The sequence below is a fragment of the Felis catus genome, chromosome C1 (assembly GCF_018350175.1).
Source record: "Felis catus isolate Fca126 chromosome C1, F.catus_Fca126_mat1.0, whole genome shotgun sequence".
Classification (NCBI taxonomy): domain Eukaryota; kingdom Metazoa; phylum Chordata; class Mammalia; order Carnivora; family Felidae; genus Felis; species Felis catus.
The window spans coordinates 199,597,555-199,620,821 of NC_058375.1; the positions used below are offsets into that span (position 1 = coordinate 199,597,555).

At 37.5% G+C, this 23,267-nt stretch overlaps 1 protein-coding gene and 1 long non-coding RNA gene across 4 annotated transcripts in view; one reads left to right on the plus strand and one right to left on the minus strand.

The window, feature by feature from the left end:
• Positions 1 to 23,267, minus strand: part of ABCA12 (ATP binding cassette subfamily A member 12) — a 286,404-nt gene that overhangs the window by 153,726 nt on the left and 109,411 nt on the right. For 2 of the 3 annotated variants that reach the window (XM_019838640.2, XM_045034452.1), the window contains one exon: positions 7,026 to 7,119. In XM_019838640.2, coding sequence (XP_019694199.2) covers positions 7,026 to 7,119 — 94 coding nt within the window. Of the gene's footprint in view, positions 1 to 7,025; positions 7,120 to 20,736; positions 21,132 to 23,267 lie in introns of those variants that run through there. The other variant, XM_019838638.2, reaches the window with a different exon arrangement.
• LOC123379267 lies at positions 1,768 to 22,065 on the plus strand. Its single transcript, XR_006583525.1, has 2 exons — positions 1,768 to 2,032; positions 21,884 to 22,065. It is a non-coding gene; the product is annotated as an uncharacterized LOC123379267 (long non-coding RNA).

Sequence of the window (23,267 nt, forward strand, 5' to 3'; positions counted from 1 at the left end):
GACAAGAAATCTTCCATTGTGCAATCAATAGCTATTCTTTACTCTTTATTTTCCTACTTGTTCAATTAAGTTTTATTGTACTTTAAGATATTCCCAGCTCTCTGATGCAACTCTGTGTACTAAGCCTTAGTTGAGCATTAGTTGAGAAATCCTTTTGTCATGTTATCTGGCATTAGGGTGTGCCCATGGCATTGCGTGAGAGAATTTCAAATCAGGTTTGGGGGAGATGGGGAACTACCAGCAGGAGCTGTAGCCAGCCCTGTGTATGAGTGTGCAGGGGCCATGTTCACACTACCTTCTTCCTGCTGGTTCCCTACAGCCCGGTCGGCACAGGGTGCTTGGGGATGCAGTCACCGTCTTGGTTTCCCTGAGTTTCACAGAATTTATCTCCATGTTGCCATATAAAGGGTCAATAATGTTTCCCAATGTTCGCTACTGATTCGCTGATGGAAGAAGTAAATGATGGGGCTTTGGCTGTGAAATTCAAACACTGCTCTAATGTTTTCTGGAACTTAAGCAAGAAGCAGACTATAAATCTCTCCCACACAAAAATATTCTGTACACATTCACATGAACTCTCAGGTATTTGTGAGGGAAATTCCCAGGTGGATCTACCTGGGGAGGAGTGAGAGAGCTTTATATCCCTTTTCTTGTCCCAATATTAGCATTATAGACATTTTTTTAATGTTTGTTTGTTTGTTTATTTTGAGAGAGAGAGAAAACAAAAGTGAGCAGGGGAGAGGCAGAGAAAGAGGGAGAGAGAATCCCAAACAGGCTCCATGCTGTCAGCCACTCAGGCACCCCTCCCAATATTAGCATTATAGATATTTCTGATAGCACAGTCAGATTTACCTGAAGTAAAAACCAAACCAAAAGCAAGCTAACTTCTTGTACTTTACCTATCTCAGATGCACAATGAGCTGTATTTCCATGCATCTCTAGGTGAATTTGATAATCCAATCCCCCATATCTTTCAAACTGCACTACATTCTAAATGATACATTCCATTCTTATTTTGTTCCCTGTGGTAGGAATCATACTGTATCTGATATTAGTATGATGCCTTGGCATGATTTCTGCTATTAATATACTATTAGTCTAATGAGTGAGCCAAGATTAAACCATAAAGCACTCAAAAACCACTATTAGCCCACACATCCACAAGAGAGATAGAAAGGAGAAATAATTGGAGTTTGGGTGATCAGGGAAGGCAAAAGGGTAAGCCTTAGATAAGAGCTTGTCTTTTAATAGACGAGGAGGAGGGGACAGGAGCATGCATGTCCACATGGCAATGAGCATGGGATGTGTGGAAGACATCTGGACACTGCCTCTTTAGGTAAAGGCCCCATACTGCAGAACGCAGTGAACTGAAAGCTGAAGGAATCCTGATCATGAACATCTTGAAAGTAGGATAAAGGGGAGTTGAAACTTAGTAGACCCAAAGAACATTTTAAGGGATTATCTGATGATAAACTATGGGAAGAATTAGAGGTTGGGCTTCCAGAGTGCTCCCCCATCCCACCCCCAAAATAAAAACCTAATGAAGAAATACAGGCACAAAACAATGAGATCTCGAAGCAAGGCACTGCAGGAGGGATGGAAAGGATGGGGTAACTCCAGGACACATTTCACAAGACAGATTCTGGCTCATGGTTATGGGAGGTGAAGGAAAGGGAGGAGGCATGGATGAGTCAGACGTTTCTAACCTGAGAGACTTCCTGGTGCTGCTGGCACACGTGACAATGGAGAACTTGGATGGGGCAAGACCTGGCAGGAGATGAATGATGCGGGGTTCTGAGCTTCCCAGAACAAAACCTACATTAATTTTGAGCCAATCAAAATAGAACAGGAAACGATTTACTATGGGTGCCTCAACTACTGCAGCTGAATCATGGGAAATCCATTCCCCAGAATGGAATCCGGTCCTCATGTGTTTGTCATCTCTCCCATGGAAACACGCCATGCGCAAAGTCGGAAGCAAAAAGCAGGGCCAGAAAAAGCTTGGCTCCTCTGACTTTCACAACCTTTCCCGGTAAGAGGCCTCATAGGCCTATTCAACATGAAACCACACAATAGTTTCCTCTTAACAGTTCAGGTGCTGTAGGTATAACAACACGCATGGACCCCGCAAACCACCAATTAATCAATAATTTCAATCTTCCTTCTCACATTTTTTCTTGGAGCTGCTAACAAGTAGAAAAATCAATTGAGTTCACTTTTATAGCCATGTTCGATCTTTGGCGGTGCTAACAGGTGGTATGAGGAAGAAAAAGGAGATGCTGTAAAACTCAGATGAGCCGGATCTTAGGATTGCCATTGTTGGCAGTCGCGACCTGAACAAAACTACTACTGTATCTGCAGGGAAAACTGTGTTTAAAATCCAGCTTTGGGCACAAAGCACCCATGTGAATATGGGTAAGTTAACTTAACATTTTTGTGCCTCAACTTTGTCATCTTTAAAGTTGGGACAATCCTATCACATAGTTTATAGAGGTGATGTATTAACTAAGGAAATAGATGCAAAGTACTCAGCACAGTGTCTGACACACAGTAAAGTGTTCAATAAATTTGCACCCCTATTAATATTTTTATTGCAACCCTGAAGACAAAAGGTATGCTTTGGAGGCCAAAAGTCATGCTGGGAATGGCAATCTTGCATTTACCAAAGGGATGGAGTCACATCCAGACGGGCAAAATTCAGTATAACCCTGTGCTAGCACAAATTTAGATATAATTCAATTAGCAGTTGGCTGCTGCCTTCCCCTGGGTCATTTGCAGATGTGAGATGGGCTGAATTTCTTCTCTTCTGAGGAGGCCGGGGTATTAGGAAGTGATGGCTCCAGGACACTTGCAGTTTAATCCAAGCTATGGTCATACTTACACAGTATAATTTCCATTGTGCTTTTAGTGGTATTTTCAACCGCTTGAAAAATACTGTTTTTCATTAACTTCATAGAAATGTGGCTCCTTACTTGGCAAGACTGCAATTTTTGGAGACCACTTATCTCATTATGCCAGGGTTTTTTCTGTTCTTGAAAAGTAGTCAGTTCCGCAGTAATTAGGAACTGCTTGCCTGCACTTCATGGGTATGTGCATGTTAAAAGGAGACAAAGATAGCTCGCTGTACATTATAGCTGGGCTTAGTCTAAATGCATTTTGGAGGGTTTGTTTTGTTTGCCTCTGCTCCTAAGCATGGTGTTTCAGCTTTAAAGTTTGTCTCCTGACAAGCTACTGCGTGTACAGATTATAAAAGCTTGGAGCTATTTCAAATGTGGCGCCTCAGCCCATTCTTCTCTATGCAAACAAGAAGCATCCTGGCCTGTCTTCCAGGCTTGGGAAGCTTTCCTTACCTGGGACTTATTATTTGCAGAAGCTAGTTACCTAAGCTGTTGATGGCAACACAGGAGGGTGTAAGTGAAAGCAGACAATGCCAAAAGTAAGTATTTTGCTCAGGACGGGTGCCCTCCATGGCAGACGCTGCAGCAGCTACCTAACTCACCCAAGTCCAGACTTCCACAGATGCCCATCAGTCAAGAAAACTATGGTGGGAGCCCTTTGATTCACTAATTATATTTGTTCTGAATGATGTATCAGTCCTACACACATACCCAGCTATTCTGAGCAGAATGTGCCCACGGGATGACAACTCCTGTTCTCACCACAGCTGAGTTTCAACTGGGGTGTAGCCTGGAGTTTCTTCTTCATTTCTCTGTTGCTCAATTAGCACTGAAGCAGTCACTGTAGCCCGGAAAGGATTTTTAACTCTGTTAAACAGGACGTGATTTCCATGATACTACAATCACTACAGTGATTCATGCAGAGGCAGAATTCTCCACTGAATACTAACATTTAGGATAACTGATTCATATATCGGAATGCACCTCCCCCCCATATTTCTTGATTTCATTTTCTTGATAGACACAGAGAAGGGGTGCTTAGATTCCAAATTTCTAACTTTTAGTCTACTTTTATGAAACCTAAGTAATGCAACATTATTTAGAAACGAGTACAGTACTGACTCCTCGATGTAAGAAATGTGAGTTCATAAGCTTAAAACCAGAGTCCAGGGCCAGACTGCCTGGGTTCATCAAATCTTGACACCACCACTTTTGAACTGTGCAATCTTGGCCAGGTTACTTAATCTCTCTGTTGCACTGGTTGGCTGCACTGGGAATTGAATAACACTGCCATTACCTCCCCAAACGTCTGGCACATAGTATGAGATCAAGAAATATTTATTTTTATTATTTATTATTATGAACTCACTTTAATCTTTCAGTACGATAGATATGAGAAACAAAGAAAAACAATAATAATTGCTTTAAAAAAAGAATAAAAATGCCTGAATCCAAACTTTCACTTTGAAGTTTTCCCTCTATACCACAAGACAGGGAATAAAGTAACTACATCTATACTAGTTTTAGATTCTCTAACTTGCTGTACAGATAGCACCTCTAGTTATAAATTATATTTTATATTCTATTGACTATAGGATGAGTTGAAATTCTGGACACAAAGTTTTGTCCAAAGGTATTATGGCTCTATGTATAAGATGGCAAAATATGAGACAAATCTCATGGACAAAGTATAAGTAAAGGTAGTTTCCAAAACCTTTCTCTCCTATTCCACATGATCAAACTTTCGCAAATTACAATCGCCCAGGTTGCCCAGTGTTCTCTTCTGTAAAGTTGAGAGGGTACCTTCCTTCTAATAGTTCTCATAAAGTTCTAATAAAAACAATAAACTATTTTTTAGACTGAATTTTATAAGTTCTAAGAGACTAGCAAAAATACTTCCACTGAACTCTCCTATAATTCTGTTCTCTCCTACCCACAAACATAAAGACAATCACCTCATAACTAATTATTATTAGTGTATGATCAGAAGTCTATAGTAAAACGTGGTTATTCGTCTCTCTTTGGATAGTGTGTTTTTGCAGACCCTTTAAAAAATTAGGTCTCTGAGATACCTGTCACGTGATTTTTTCAAGGTTCCCCCCCCCCCCGCCCATAATTTAGTGAAACTATAAGAGCTCTCCAAGATTTTTTCCATGAATCTCTAAATCCTATCAGGTAGCACCAATTAAGACTACTCACACACCTTATATTTCTGTCTTGTAAATTTTGTAAGAGAAACTTATTATATAGCTTAAAACTCCTTATAAACAAGAAATTAATAGAAATAAGTTGTTGAAAGAAGCTAATAAACTTTTATCACTATCATTCGTGAATTGATAATTAGCATCTTAAACCAGAATAGTTCAAAGAGTATTTGTCCTTATGTGCTGAATGCATTATTTCTGAACTCCATGCTACCTAAAATAGGCAAGAATACATAAATTTCAAGAGTATACAATGGACTAAATCTATTATAAAGAACTAATATACACATGATGTGAAGAGAACAAAATTATGCTGCTTTTATAAACAACCTAATAAAATATCATCAACAACTCTACATAATAACTTGAGCAAAAGTCCTTTAGAAATGGTAAGTTGCTATTCAAATGCAAGGAATTATTCATTCCAGTATCAAGAGTTTAAATGCTTTACACTAATTTAACTGATATTCTCTTTTGAATTATTCTATTGTGTATGAATCAAGTAGATTCCATGATGGCTATCATCTTACTTCTTAAGACTGAGTGACTGAAAAACACTTATTTTTAAAAGTCACCAGCTCATTATTCTCTTTACAAATAATTCAGCATACTATTCTTTTATATAGTAAATTATCAAGATTTATCTGAAATACAATCAGATTTATAGAAATTTAGTCTATGAGAAGCTTTTTAGGAGATGGCTGCTCTGTGAAACATGATGTATCTCACTTAACCTTTACTCCTCTACCAACAAAACTGGCTTCAGGGTTTAAGAACAAAAGCAAAGGGGCACCTGGGTGGCTCAGTCGGTTAAGCGTCCGACTTCAGCTCAGGTCACAATCTCACGGTCTGTGAGTTCGAGCCCCGCGTCGGGCTCTGGGCTGATGGCTCAGAGCCTGGAGCCTGCTTCCGATTCTGTGTCTTCCTCTCTCTCTGCCCCTCCCCCATTCATGCTCTGTCTCTCTCTGTCTCAAAAATAAATAAACGTTAAAAAAAAAATTAAAAAAAAAAAAGAACAAAAGCAAAAACAGGGGTGCCTGGGTGGCTTAGTCGGTTAAGCGCCCATCTTCGGCTCAGGTCATGATCTCATGGTTCACGAGCTCTCTGCTGTCAGTCTAGAGCCTGGGGCCTGCTTTGGATTCTGTCTCTCCCTCTTTCTCTGCCCCTCCCTCGCTCATGCCCTCTCTCCCTCTCTCTGTCTCTCAAAAATAAATAAAAACATTTTAAAAATTTTTTAAAAAAAGAATGAAAGCAAAAACACTGGTTAGATCATTGGGGTTCTCATCTTCCTCCCCTCCCTCACCCAGTTCTGAGGACTTTTCTGTGTCTTTCCTGAATCTCCATTCTGGATCCAAAAGAAAATAATGGCCTGAGTTGGGCGCCGTGCCCATTTTATAACTTGATGATGACTAAAAATAGCTGGAATAGCACTAATTGGAAAGCAATGTTCTTTTAAATTAAATGTGTTGATGCATTTGCACCACTCATATCAGTCCTAAGGAGAGATAAGAGATTTTTACAGTACCCTGGATTTCATTTGTTCAGTTCATCAGATACCGGTCTATGGTTTTTGTGACAATATAAAAGTAAAGGATGATCTAGCTTGAGACTGATACTTGTTTGTGTAGTACAAACCATGGTGAGATTTATGAGGTGAACAATAAATGAGTCAAAATTTTATAAAAATTAATTTTATAAAAATTAAAATGCATTCTGGCTTCTACATGCTTCACAGTTTTTTAGATAAATATTACAGGCTCACCCTTCTAACCAGTTAAAAAAGCTGGAGAAAAAAACAGGCTAAGTATTTATACAAATACTACCAGGTAGAAATACTATTAAAACAAATTTAGAAGAAAACACTCCATAGTATCAAAATAAATTTTAACTGTAATCCAGAAACTAGGGAAACAAATTTACTTACAAGTTGGTTTTGCTCTTGGAGGAAATTTGGTCCGGGTAATAGCCAAAATTATGAAGATAATGACTGGCCATAAAATCAAGACAAGTGTCCAAAGCTGCAAAATAATAATAGGAAAAAATGTTAATTACACTGCTGAACCAAAACTTGACAAGAAGTACAACATATTATAAACTTCCAACACAAATCAGATATTTGCTTGCAAATGCTATTAATAAGAAAGGAAAGAGATTTTTAAAAGTGCAAGAGATCTCGAAATGAACACAAGAATGCCTTTTCCAGGCTTAAAACCTTAAAATGAGCTTCTGAAGCCTCCTTTCCAGTCAGTCATCTCTCATGACTGTCCCAAGAGTGATGATCTTAAAATTCAAATCTGAGCAGTAATTTCTCTGCTTAAAAATCTTTTCATTGCTTGTTGGATAAGGTTCAACATTCTAAACAGGGCATACAAAATCCCAAATAATTTCAACCTAGGCTTATCTTACCACTTCCAATGTCAACATTCTATGGCCAGCGATAAAGATTAGTGTGACACCGGATAATGGCTCAATAAACAGTAAATGAATGAATGAGTAAGTAAGTCAATGAGTAAACAGGAACTTAAAGTACTATGCAAGCCCCCTATACCACTATAAATAGTATCTTGTGTCTGCTTTTATCATAGAACTTATACTCTTACTACCTACCTATCTATCTACCTACCTACCTACCTACCTACCTACCTACTTACCTGTATATATATATTTTGCTTGGCTTACAATAAATTGGTGATTCTTTTATGGCAGGAACAGTGTCTTATTAGTTTCTGAATTTCCATTGGTATAAAACAGATGCTCAATAAATGTAATTATTTAATCAAAATTTCTATTAGGGAATTTCATTGTAAGACACTTCAGGAGTGGCTTTTCTCCTCACATACACATGATTCAGTTCATAAGATGTGAACTACTTAGTGTTACATACATAAAAAACTGGTTCCAGACCAGTAACATGTATACTCAAGAACATCAACTGTGATTAGGCAAACAGTTACACTGCTCAAACGAAACTGTACAGAACAAACTGTGCCTATACTTAATAAAGTTTAAATTGGACTTTAAATTAAAGTTTTTATCTGGTTATGCAGACTTGTTACCATTTCTCCCCAACTTGCCACAGCTTCAGAGATAATTTCTGACAAATCTCGGACTACTGCCTGGGCTCTTCAAATATCCAAAACAATCAAGACCCATTCAATTACTGATCCTTAAGTAATTATGAAAATCTCTGTGCTATAGACCATTGTGTGTCTATAGCACTGCTGTCCTTGCTGAGAGGCCCGTCACCAACTTCTTAAAATGCAGGTTTAAAGGCAAGTTTTTAGCAAATGGAAGAAAGCAGATATAAGAAATCCTAGGGTACTTGGTTTAATCACAGCTGAAAAGCTCCCAGTCTAAACAGCTTAATCTGTAGCAGTGCCTCTCAAGCATTAATGTGCACACCAAATCACCTATGAATCGTGTACACATGTAGATTCAGATGCAGCAGATCTGAGGTGGGGCGGAAATCCTGCATTTCTAACAAGCTGCAGATGTGTGATGCTGAGGCTGCTATCCATGAACCATACTTGGAGGAGAACCGTTCTAAATGTATGCCATCTTACCTAACTAGCAAGATTGTTTATAAAGTCCTAGATTATTTTTGTTGGAGAGTTCCTTTGACATCATCTAGCGGATAGAATTCAGGACGTTTGTAAACTTGGATAGGAAAAAAAAAGATTACATTTTTACTTTCTCTACCTTTTACATGAAATTTAGCATTTCCCTTAATGATTAACGGAGACAATGAACCACAATGTTATTAGATGTGCTTGTGACTTTGTCACAAATAAAATCCACAGATATTTTTAAATCACTTTAGTGTTGCTGTTGCAGATATCTCAAAGTTCTGTTCCTACTCATGGTGACATTAAAAATTACAGTAGTTATGGGGTCACTTTGTTTATTTATTTATTTTGTTTGCTTATTGCTATACCAAAGAAACACATACTACCATTATCATAAATTTGCTTTTTAATCCCTTAATAACTGAATTTCAATATAACTGGTTTTATTGGTAATTCTATTTATTTTATTGATTTAAAAGCATTATTCTTAGGAGGGCCATAGGCTTTACCAGGCTGCCAAAGACATCCATGGCACAGCAGAGGCTGAGAAACCTTGGTCTGATCAAACTTTCTTTTTTGTTCTCTGAGGTGCAGAAGGTTAGCACATCATTATCCATTAATTTACCCAAAGTCACATGCCCAGTTGGGGAGTAGAACAGGGGGTAAGGATCTGAATATCAAGATACTTAGGCTAGATTTTTTTTTAAACAGCATCTTAATCTGAGGAACAATAATGCCTTACAGAAAGTATACCAGAAAAATATGAATGCTATAGAAAAATATTAAGAGTTATTCTAGCCTAGTCTCAGATACATTAAAAAGTTAGAGTCTGTTCTTCAAAGACCTAGATACAAGTACCATTTTTATTCTATTTGACTTATTTCAAATGTTGACTATAAAGAGTTAGGATTAAAAGTGTTAATGTTTGTGGATTTCTTGGTTTTATACTTGAGGCCACAGTTATTCTTTTTTAAAAAAAAAGATTCATCTCAGTAGGTTTAGTGCCTCATAGTTACTTTTAGGAGCATCTATTCATTTTCTATAGCAACCTCATGAGAACTCAGTTAGTAACAGAGACCAAGTGAACCAGCACAAACGTATATTCACATTCAAATAAGGGGCATATGTCATGGGATATCTTTAAATTCTCTTTTGATTGATCTAATTTAATGTTTCCATGAGGATGTTTTCATAAATTTGAAATTAATTTTAGACACAATTTAAATCCAGACAAAACTATAATCTAGATCAGAATAGTTTAAGACAATTTGGACTCTATTATAGGTCAAAACTACAGCAAGCCCATAAATAATCCATTATCATAAGATTTCCCCCAGGATCTCAGGTCAGAGAGGTTTGGAGAACATTTCTGTTTACTGCATTTTAGAAGGATAATAAACACAAAGCCCTCCACACTGTGATCTTGGGAATGTTAAGGTTGACAAGTTAATCACAAAAGCAAGAAATAAACAAAATTTAAATTTTCACAGCAGCAGGATTGTTCCCGACACCATTCTAAATATTGTCATAAACAACCTAGAAGCAAATGCAGTGTCAAGGATCCAAATACTAAACCAATGAGCCATGATTCATTTTTGTTTATTTGGAGAAAGGACTGGTATATTGATTTTACACATATAGATATTAGGCCCACTCAAAAACTAAAGGAAAAGCAGTTTTTAAAAGGTTCATTTTTTTCTAACATTTTAATTATCTCACATTTGCCTCTTTACCTCATTTGCCTTCCACCCCCTATCCTGCGTTCTTGACCTCCAAAGGCATATGCACCCTGAGTAGTTTAAAATTCCTTAGTGGGCTGTGGCATGTGTCTCTTTTTATTTCTCCAGGGCTTACTTTCCACTGATTTGTCCCATTCTGTTCTCTTTCTCTTCCCTTTCCCTTCCTGAACAATTCAGTGCCTAAAAATCCTTTTGGTGAGGCCAGGATGTCTAGTCCACACTAGTACTGAGGGCACCACCGTAACACAGTGAAGAAGGTGGATCCCTAGCAAGGTGTAGAGAAATGCACAGTGCAGCAGTCAGACCTGGGAGGTCAGAACCCAAGTAGCATAAGGAAAGTGTTTATTCAGGGCAAGAAACAGGTGATTAGTTTCACACAGGGAAGTTGACCAAAAAAGTAAATACATTACCCACAAGAGGGGCCAGGTTTCTCATTATCCATCAAGGGAATTTTAACATGAAAAAAGAAGAAAAGAGAATGCTATAGTGTTGGGTTAAAATTAAAGATACAGGTATGAACTCCTGGTTTCCAAAATGCATAAAGAGACATAAAACAGAGCTACAAATGTGTGGGTATAACTTCTTTGGTTATTTTTTTCTGGTTTCACAAACTGTTTCTGCCTTATCATGTAGTTTCTCTGTCCCAACCCTGGAAATATCCATTCTCCCAAGAAACCCTAGCTTCTTTTAGTAGGCATCTGAGAGCTAGGTGTACTCATTGCTATTAGAATATCACTGTTTTCATGCCTATAGACACAGTGATAGGTATACGATAGGTAGGTAGGTAGGTAGGTAGGTAGGTAGGTAGGTAAATCAATTGATCAATAAGATACACTGCTTAGAGAATGTTGAAAATGATGGAGACATCAATAGAACCAGCTTATCACAAATTCGAGCATGAAATTTGACCCATTGGCAACATTAAAAAAACATTATGACAATAAAAGATTATATCTAACTGAATAAACTGGAATTCTGAGTCTATGTAGGTATAAATAAATACATAAGCAAACAAATAGATAAACTGAAAGTTTAATGAGGTATAGTCTCAAAAGAATTTCTCCACAAAATGGGACAAATTGACATCATACACCTCCTGATGTGAGGCAATGGTGCAAGAACACAGCATCACTTGTGTAGTATTCCTGTCAAAGATAAATAACCAGAGCCTAAAAATAAGGAAATAACAGATACTCTACAAAACAACTAGTCTTAAATGTTCAAAATGTGTCAGGGTCATGAATGTCAAGGAAAGACTAACAAACTGTTACAGACTGAGGGATTCCAGAGACATGAAAACTAGATTCAGAACGTGATTCTGAACTGGAATCTTTTGTTATAAAAGACATGGTTGGGACAACTGATGAAGCTTGAATTGTGTCCAAAAATTTGATGGTGATATTGGGTCATGAGGTGAATGTCTTTCTTTGTAAAACAGGCACACTGAAGTATCCAAGGTGATGGGGCATCACTCTCTACTGACTCTAGAAAGAATATTATTTATACTATTTTTGCAACTTTTCTTTACATTTGAAATTTTTTCAATTCAAAAATTAGAAATTATTTTAAAAATAATTCTTTTTAAAAATCAAGAGGCTGGCACAAGAACAGACACTCAGATCAATGGAACAGAATAGAGAACCCAGAAATGGACCCACAAATGTATGGCCAACTAATCTTTGACAAAGCAGGAAAGAATATCCAACGGAATAAAGACAGTCTCTTCAGCAAATGGTGTTGGTAAGACTGGACAGGTACATGCAGAAGAATGAGCCTGGACCACTTTCTTACACCAGACACAAAAATAAATCCAAAATGGGTGAAAGACCTAAATGTAAGACAGGAAGCCATCAAAATCCTCGAGGAGAAAGCAGGCAAAAACCTCTTTGATCTTGGCCGCAGCAACTTGTAACTCAACACGTCTCCAGAGGCAAGGGAAACAAAAGCAAAAATGAACTACTGGGACCTCATCAAAATAAAAAGCTTCTGCACAGTGAAAGAAACAGTCAGCAAAACTAAAAGGCAACTGACAGAATGGGAAAAGATATTTGCAAATGACATATCAGATAAAGGGTTAGTATCCAAAATCTATAAAAAACTTATCAAACTCAACACCCAAAAAACAAAGAATCCAGTGAAAAAATGGGCAAAAGACATGAATAGACACTTCTCCAAAGAAGGCATCCAGATGGCCAAACGACACATGAAACAATGCTCAACATCACTCATCATCAGGGAAATACAAATCAAAACCACAATAAGATACCACCTGACACCTGTCAGAATGGCTCACATTAACAACTCAGGCAACAACAGATGTTGGCAAGGATGCGGAGAAAGAGGATCTCTTTTGCGTTGTTGGTGGCAATGCAAGCTAGTGCAGCCACCCCAGAAAACAGTATGGCGGTTCCTCAAAAAACTAAAAATAGAATCACCCTACGACCCAGCAATTGCACTACTAGGCATCTATCCACAGGATACAGGTGTGCTCTTTCGTAAGGGACACACGCACCCCAATGTTTATAGCAGCACTATCAACAATAGCCAAAGTATGGAAAGAGCCCAAATGTCCATCAATGGATGAATGGATAAAGAAAATGTGGTATATATATATACATAATGGAGTATTACTTGGCAATCAAAAAGAATGAAATCTTGCCATTTGCAACTACAGATGGAACTGGAGGGTATTATGCTAAGTGAAATTAGTCAGAGAAAGACAAAAATCATATGAATTCACTCATATGAGGACTTTAAAAGACAAAACAGATGAACATAAGGAAAGGGAAACAAAAATAATATAAAAACAGGGAGGGAGACAAAACAGGGAAGAGACTCATAAATATGGAGAATAAACTGAGGGTTACTGGAGGGGTTGTGGGAGGGGGGATGGGCTAAATGGTTAAGGGACACTAAGGAATCTACTCCTGAAATCATTGTTGCACTATATGCTAACTAATTTGGATGTAAATCTTGAAAAATAAAAAATAAAATTAAATAAATAAATAAAGACTGTATGTTTTTATATTTCTTGAGCAAGTACCCAGGAGTAGACTTGTTGGATTATATAGTAAATGTATGTTTACCTTGTAATAAATTACCAAATTATTTTTCCAAAAAAAAAAAATCGAGAGGCAATTTTTAAATGATAGCACAAGAGAAGAAATGAGAGTCAAGAAAAGAGATAAAAACAAACATATTTCATATCCAGGAATGCTATCCTAGGTGGTAAGGTTTAGGAAATTAATGGTGATGGCAGGATACATTTCAATGACCTTGAGGTCAGCAAAGTCATCTACTCAAAACTTCAAGTTTAAATCTTAAAAAGTTTCCAGAATTAACCAAATATTAGTTCACTCCAAAATTTTCATTTAGAGCTGATCTGTAGCACCTGTTAACTAATTTGCATTACCTAGTAACATTAGTCTCTGCATTTGCTAAGAACCATTGTTTCAAATCTTTGAAAACTTCTCAAATCTAATTTTTTGAAAAATCTGAGCAAAGCACATAATTTCAACGTTAGGTAATTCATACGGCATTACTTTGTCAGAACCTTTCATTCTAATTACTGCTAGTCCATCTGATTCTACTTGTATCCACCAGTTTTATTACTCTTAAAAATCACTTTCACTCAATGTAAATAAGAAAATAAGATACCAATTAATTTTAAATTATTAAGTGTTACCATATATTTAAAATTTTGAGGACTTCTACTACTATTTGAATACCTTTAAATGGAGCATTCATGCTCTAGTCTTCATCCCAAATGTCATCATCCCTTACTGTCTTATGCTTGGCCACTCCACATAATCATATTACTTGTCTTTCCTGCATAGACTTGCACTAGAGTGGTTTGAAGTTCGTTATGTCCAAAATGAATGACACTGAATGTCAGCACAATTTCCAAACTGCAATGGGGATTCTTTTGCCTACCTCTGAAAAATCAATAAAAATAAAATGTTTCAGATGAAGATTCTCTGAATCTTCATGGTCATGGAATCATGGTCTTGGAGAGTCTTACATTCATAATACAATAAAAAATTATCGGGGCGCCTGGGTGGCTCAGTCGGTTAAGCTTCTGACTTCCGCTCAGGTCATGATCTCACGGTTTGTGAGTTCGAGCTCCACGTCAGGCTCTGTGCTGACAGCTCAGAGCCTGGAGCCTGCTTCAGATTCTGTGTCTCTTTCTCTCTCTGCCCTTCCCCCACTTGTGCTCTGTCTCTATCAAAAATAAATAAATGTAAAAAAATTTTTTAATAAAAAATAAAAAAATAAATAAAAGGAAGATAAGGCAAGGGGAGTAGAGTCTAAAACCTAAAAGATGAAAAAGGGTCAGACAGAAGAGAGGATATGTGTGTTGGATGGAATGTGAAAAAGAAGTGGGAGTCTTTCAAGCAGAGGAAACATATGGGTAGAGACCCACAGATGGGAAAGAGGGTGGAATATTCCAGGAAAAGAAATAAGTCCAGAATGACTGGTACATGAAAAGTTAGGGAAAACATCTTTGCCATATGGTTATCCAGCATCCACTTGAGTGCTTCTAGTGACTAGAAGTTCACTATTTCAAGAAACTTCATTATTGGACAACTCACATTGCCTCATGTGTTTGTTTGTTTGTTTGTTTGTTTTTGCTCATATCAAGGCGATATCTTCATTCCCACATCTGACACTCATTCATCTTAGTTTGGCCTCTTCTTCCACATGAGAATTCTCCCAAGTATTTGAAGAGAGACAAAGTCCCCTCTCCTCCTGGGTACCAACGCCAGTTCCCTCAACAATTCTCTGTTAAATATGATTTCAAAATATCCTCCCTGGGGTAAATTCTTGGCAAGTGGTCTTATAATTAATATCAATTCAATATAGTATTCCAAATAAATAACAGTTAATAATATTTATTGGCTGCTTAGATTATGCAAGATACTATGTTAAACACTTAATGTGCATTATCTCATTTAATATAATCACCCCATTTCCTCTTGCATATGGGAAATCAGAATCTTAAAGAGATTAAATAAACCTTCATTCCTTAAGCCACTAAATGGTAGAGCTGGTGTCTGAACGCAGGGAGCCTGGGTTCCGCACCTGCAGAGTTAAGCATTAAGCTGTGTAGCCAAAGCACTATAGGATATATTACTAGTTCTCTTTGATCACAATACCATAATTTTTATCAGTTCAGTGTATAAGAGCATTGAAAATCATTTAAAGGTTTTCCTGTAACCTAAAACCATAACTTTTTTATTACAAACGTGCAAGTAAAAATTGCCCAACCTTCCATGTATAAAGTACACTGTTCCTTCCTTCCTTTTCCATTCTTTTACTTTTGCATTGTCCCAGGGATGACTGTTACTTGGTAACAAGAAGATTCCACGGTTCACATTCTGAAGTAAGAGGTTGGTATTTTAGATCTGGAATAAACCTTAGTTCCACCCCCAAAACAAGCAAATACAAGTGGCAAAGCTCTCAGTTAACTAGGCTTTCTGCTACTGGGCTTTTCTGCCATCTATGGAAATGACTCATCTAAAAACTGGGATCAAGTACATCTTCTGAAATTATCATACATTTTGGAGATTATCATACATTTTGGAGATTGGTAAATCTTCTATGATGCATATTAAAACAACAGTTTTTTTATTGGACTTTAAGCTAATTTATTTCTATATTCCTCTCTTTTCTAAAATGTCTTTATCTCATTTGCTCTTCATTGACAGACTAAACTAACAAAATGGGCATGCCTGTTACATAACAGGCACCAATATAAACAGGTAGATCTAAATTTTCTTTGAACAATTAAAAGGGATTAAAGGAATAAATGATACAGACCCAGAAAAGGAAAAAGGGCCTACAATATTTGGTCAGGTTGTTGCCTGAATTGTTCAGGACCTACTTCATTTTAATCTAATTTATAACTAAATTTGACATGACAGCTTAATCCTAAATTGCTTTAATCAAACAATTATTTTAATATACAGACCAACCTGCTCCAAAATTTTGAAGCGGGGACTTTCTCTCTCTCTAGACACTGTGAGGGGAGGTCATATGAGCAAGGTGAGGATTGGGAAGGAGTGTCAAACTTGATCCAAAGTGTTAGAAATCAATCAAGTTGTAGGAATGTCTGTGACAGAAAAACTAGTTCTATCACCAACTGAGCTAAAGTGTGATCCACTAGCCAAACAGTTAGGTTAAAATAAACAGCTCAAAGTAATTCTCTTTCTTCCATACTAAGTCTGGAATTAGATTCCACTTCTGTAAAGATCTGAAATCATTCCTTGATATGGCCACTTAAAACTCCTCTTCTTAATGAAAGATAATTCTGATCTTGCACTATCTAGTCTTTCATGCTGCAGCCTCTACTGTCCCAGGACTCAGTTTCCTATCATTAACTAGCATCTCATTAGGTGAGCCTCCCTGTTGCTAACCATCTCCAGTGGAATCTTCATTTTTGCATTATTTCTAGAGTTAAATTACAAGCCCAGCAGGATAGCAACTGCATCTAATTGATTTTCTCTATTACCTAACATTTCCGTTGGTGCTTAGTGTATTTTTTTCATACTCCTTTAGCTTGCTTTTTCTTTTTTCTTCTTCTTTGGCCATATAATTGAGAATTGATGTAACCACTAATATTAAAAAAAAAAAAAAAAAGAACAACAGTAGTATCTAAGGCCTCGTTAGCAATTATGATTTCTTCATTAGTGGGCCGAACTCTGAGTAGGGATCAGAGCATGTTGGAAAAAGAAACTCAACTCAGTGACAGTAGAGATGCAGCAAGAGGTAGGGAAAGAATAGATCCATTTTGGGGGGAAATCTGACTTTGAGTCCTTAAACTTGCTGTGTGACCCTGGACAAGTCCCTTGAGCATTCTGGGGCCCTGTATAATTAAAGCAATTAGATAATCCCAAATATTCCAGAATTTCACTAGTCGATTGTATTAAAAAGAGAGAAATATTTACTCTAAGGACAATTTTGACGGATATCATCTCCAAAATTAAAGATCTTGCCTTCCCTTTTTTTGTAGCCAAACTCAACAGTTAGCTTATCCCAATGTCCTTCTATTTCTTAGACTATATAGTTGTTTGAAATTCTTTTCTCACTTACTATTCTAGAATATATCTTTATAATATATTTCCTAAGTAATCCCCACTCTAATATTTTTACTGTATATTGGGTTTTTTCCCCTTATATGTCATTTGTTTCTCCATTAATAGATTCCTAACTCCTTCCTTACAGACTATCCTTCCCACCATCTTGCTTTGCGATAGAATCTCTTGAAAACAAAGTGGAAGAGGATGTCTTGGTAGTGATTATTCTTTAACATTCACTAAAGACTATACATTTCCAGTGTCACACAGCTTCATTTCTATTGTCTATCATATTCAGAAAGATTACAATGAGAGAAATAAAAATGCTTGTATTTTAAATAAGTGTTTGATGGATTAAGTCCAGTCCCTACATAAAGACTATGCCCTCTATTCAAATTTATATACCTCTTTTTTTTCATTCTCTTTAATTTGTTTATATTTTCCCTTTTCACAATTTCTTTTTTCATTTCACCTCCTAGCTTTCCAACCTCTTGATTTTCTCATCCTTCCCTGTTAACACTACCACAGGTATATCCTTTCTACCTGTGTCCTCAAGTCTTCTTTCTAAGACAGGAGATAGGGCCGGCCCTAGCCAAACTATGAAGAAAGAAATGTAACTTTCTTTGCCCTCTCACTCTCTTTTTCGAATGGAGTCTCCTCCTTTGGGCACCACCATTTTCTAAAGGTCTCTTGTGTCCCTCTAATTGGAGGTAATGGATTCAAGTAGGCCTTCTGTATTCCCCCAAATTAAGAATCATTTTTTTTTTAACATTTATCTACTTTTGAGAGACAGAGAAAGACAGAGCCTGAGTGGGGGAGGGGCAGAAAGAGAGGGAGATACAGAATCTGAAGCAAGTTCCAGGCTCTGAGCTGTCAGCACAGAACCCAACACGGGGCTCAAACTTGTGGACTGCGAGATCATGACCTGAGCTGAAGTCAGACACTCAACCGACTTAGCCACCCAGGTGCCCCATAACTATTTCTGATTTCATTTCCTGCAACCAACACTTATCTGTCCTGGGTCTCAAGGTAGACTTAATCCTCTGACGTCCCCAAATGAACTAATAGATCACGTATTCTCTTTCCTTAAGCAAAATTATAATTACCAGGGGCTTTTTAGGGATTTTTGACTGCATAGGAATAATACAAGGTATCATGGTGAAAATGTTTTAGCATGCCTGAATTCCATCTCCTTTAAATATGCCATATCCAGCAGAAATTGACTAAAATGGAGAGAAACTCTAAAGTAGAAAATTGATATACCAGCTACTTTACAGATAAGGAAAGAACTTATTAAAGTTTCTAAAGATAAAATTTCTCAATGAAAAAGAAGAAAGTATTCACCCGAGGGTTGGGTTTCTTTCCCCCCCCCCCTTTTTTTTTTTTTTAATTTTTAGGTAAAATGGAGTTGTAAGGAAAATATACAACCTCAGCATTCAGTTTATCAGCAATAACAGATATAAGTTTTCAGTTCTTCTATGCTTTTATTTTTAACTATGGAGTTTCATCACTTAAAACTTTACTGTATATAAATTTCTTCTTCTCTCCCACAATCCCTTTTCCTAGATTTCCTTCCACCATTACTTTCAATAAAATATGACATACACATGACCCCAAATCCCTCTATCTTCTATTTGTTAAGGGTTTCACCATTTGTAAAGCACTTTGAAATATACTGGCACATTTGATCCTTACCACTCAGTGAGATAGATATGGTAGCCCCTAACCCTATTTGGCAAATAAGAAAACCAGCATTCACATAAATGGTGGTATGCTCCTTAAGTCATGCAGGTGCTGAAAAGCAGAACCAAGAACCCAACTCTCATCTTCTGACCACACCTACCTATCCAGACTCTTCTTGCTCAATTCCAAGCAGAACCTAGCATGGAATCATTATGGGAGGTTTTTCTTTTGTGTTGTTCTCAATTTTAAAAGAACACTAATGATTTAAATTAAAAAAATATTGGGGTGCCTGGGTGGCTCAGTCGGTTGAGCATCTGACTTCAGCTCAGGTCATGATCTCACGGTTCGTGAGTTCGAGCCCTGCATCAGGCTCTGTGCTGACAGCTCTGAGCCTGGAGCCTGCTTCAGATTCTGTGTCTCCCTCTCTCTCTGCCCCTCCCCTGCTCATGCTCTCTCTCTCAAAAATAAATAAATTTTAAAAAATAAATTAATTAAAAATAAATAAATACATAATATTAACAATTTAAAATATGATGGCCAAACCCCACACTCATACAATCACATGATTTAAAATCTCATCTACCACATTCACAAAGGGGAGTGAACATTACTTCTCACTGTCAATACATACATCAGAACACTTAAGTAAGCAGTGCCAGGCCCTGCAAACAAGCCCAGAGTGAGATAAGGTACATAGATAAAATGCTGGTTTCTATGATGCACATTATTTGCATAATATTCATATTATTCATATGGGGCTGGGAATTACCACTCTCAAATGAAATATATTGAGTGCCTTTTTAAATTTATCTGGTTTTCAAACATTCTTCTGAATATGTGTCAATTCATAGAAGCCAATTCCTTTCTCAATCTCCCTATACCCTGTCTGATGAGTATCTAATAGTTAGCTTTGTCATTTAAAAAGCAAACAAGAATGTAAGAGCACAAAAAAGATGTCGCAATAAATAGAGTAGACAGACTGTAGTCATAAAGTTAAGTGATTCAATGATACTCTTGAAGCATGGCGCATAAATTGACTCTTGTTTGACATTTCTAGTAAATAATTTTTAGGTAATAAAATTTCTTAGGAGCTTTCTATACCAACAGCCTTCAAACTATTTCCTTTCTATATGTCACTTTTCAACCAAGCTTTCCATCACTTTTGGTTTACAAATGCATTTCTCCTCCATGTATTATTCCTTTCATCTAATACCTTTCTTCATCTCATTTTTAACTAAATTTATTAAGAAAATTTCTGAAAGCATTTTGGCCTGAAACCTAGAATTCAGCACTAGTTCCAACTCAACCAGTAGCAAGGTGAATCCTTTTCTTTGCCCAGGGCATGTTCTGGTTTACCCTTTTAATTTACTGAAGTCAAAAGGCAGCTTTGGGGTATGTTTGGACCTGCCTCATTAGCTATAAGACAGATATAGGGATGATTCCTAAATATCTTATTCCTGCTTCAGAAAATGGCTTCAAATTCCTCTTTTACCTGTCACTAACATCACTAACATTTAGAATTGCCTGAAGCATTGCCCCCCAATGCCCTTCCCTACCCTTTTTCTACTCACCGGCTGCCTTTTGACACCTAGCCAGTTTTTCCAGACCAGGACCCGAAGCTGATGAAACTGGGAAGCCATCCTTCAAACACCAGGAACAAGAGAATTCCTCTCTTTTCCTCCGCCCCACAGAAGAATTGGTACCCTGTCCAACTTGCTGTGTCAATGGGTCAAAGCCTTTTCACGGCATAGCTTTCCTGAGGGCCGGGGTAAGAAACCCACAGTTCTTCTGCTGCTGGATTTTTCCTCTGGGTTAATCCTTGACCAAGGAGCACTCTGCAACCAACTCTTCCTCCGAAACAAGAACCCAGACCAGAACCTGTCAGTGGCTTTGCTTATTTTAAAATAACATCCAGTTACTGCCTGTTGCATGAAGTCTAGACTCAAGAGAGAATGAGTATCATTCAGATAATGCCCCACTGTAAAAAAAAAAAAAAAAAAAAAGCTGAACCCACACCTCCTACTCTCCATGATATTAACTGCCTATCCACACCTTCCAGAAGGTGTCACCTGCACTGGACACGTCATGAGGAATTAGGTGGGACCCTTGCCAGGCCAGTAAGACTTGTCCTACATTCTCTCTCCTTCTTTACTACATAGTGCCTGCTGTAGCAGAGGCAGTACACATAGCATTTTACAGACTCTGGGCCCAGTGACTCATAATATTTAAATTGCCATTAAGATGTTTTAACTCAATAAGGCCAGAGCTCAGCTGAAACACTCTGAACCTCTGTGCATAGAGAAAGTCTCAGTCTTTAGCCTAAAGTTATGTTGAATGCTTTGATTTGGAGGGAAGTAACTAAGTTGGTTAGGTCTTCCCTTCTGTTACAACATACTAGGTTAAACAAAATGCAGAAAATAAAAGGAAGGCTGTAGGTGGCAAAAATGACATACAATAGATGCCCTCATTTCGGGGATGGGGATTCATGTGGCCCATTACAGGAAAGCCATGTTGTTTTAGGTTTTTACAATTAAAGAAGACACAGGTTCACCCAGGATATTTCTGAATATATGATATAGCAGAATTCTGAGTTCTAATGCACTTGAATATCCAAATCAGCTAAAGAAATCTATTGTAAATTAGGAGAAAAGAAAAAGGCTTTATGCTTGAATTATTCAAGTGTACTTTCTAATTAAGGATTTTTAATTGTGATTTCAGGACACATATGAAGAAATCTGGAATAAAGATCTCCAGGAGAAACCTTGCTTAAACATCTTAATGACAACCTATTCCCTATGAAATTCAATGCCTCCACAATCTGACTCCAGCCAAGTTTTCAATAATCTACTATAAATGTTTGACTGCTTGCCAAATACTATAGATTACAGTATGCAAACATACCTCGGCTTTCTGGCCCTTGACTTGCTTACGCTATCTCCTCTACCTGGGATACATTCCTCTCTCTCTCTAAGCTCCTACCTCTCAAAACCATCAAGTTGACATCTTCCATGATGCCTTTTCAGAAATACCCATAGGATATCCTCTCTCCTGCCTTTGAATCCAGCATAGTTCTTTGTTTATATTTCTCTCAAGGACCTTGTATTTATCTTTTCCACTAGACTATAAATTCTTTAAGACCACAGACTATTTTATATCAAAATACTTTAGACATGATTAATACTCAATAATTGCTACTGAATTTAATTGAATATTGAATAGACTATTTGAGCCAAGGCTAGTGAAACTTCTTTGGTCCTCACACCTTTCTATGACTGATCCAGACTCTATTCGTCAGATCAGTAAAATCAATATTTAAGTTCTTCCTTCACACTGGGAGCAAATGCTGGTTCAGCTTCTGGGTCCCCATGCCAACTCTGCAATGTTGATGGCAGCCAGCCTGGGGCTGACTGGAGCCATGCTGGGACCTGCCCATTACCTCAACTTTGGCTCTGTCCCTACTGAGATGAGTCTCTCTAAGCCTAATCCCCATAAGGCAGCCAGTCCTGAATATCTAGAATTTGGCTCTTTATTTATTTATTTTCCTGAACAAGGTTAAAGACAAGGTGTTCTTCAGACACTGAGTGCCTCTGGAATAATATTGTCTCCTCCTTCACCACTCCCGGGATTCAGTGTCCAAGATTCTTCTGGATTTCTCAAGCTTTGCAGATGATTTGAGGTCCTGCGCCCTGCCTTCTTTCTCTGCCATCTGTCATAGCCTACAACTCATTAATGGTTTGGTTCACAAATAGGGATTACTCAGCTGTGAAGTCAAGGTGGGATTTGGGGATGTGACTCTACATGTCAAGGGACATTACAGGCACAGAGTCACTTTATTCAGGCAGATTACTTCAACTTAAAAAGAACTGACTCACCACGTGACTGATGCAGGTAAGAGGTGAGATGAAAAGTATCAAATGGTTTCTCCTAGCAGCTGCTCATCATCTTCCCAGTGTAATCATGGAGTTGTTCTCTTGTTTGTTTAACTTTGGTTAAAGAGTCTCTCTCTCAGGCTGTTCTCTTGCCTGGACACCATCTACTACCTCTAATTTTCTGATGAAGATAACATATTTTATTACAACCCATGACTTCCCAGGAGATTTAT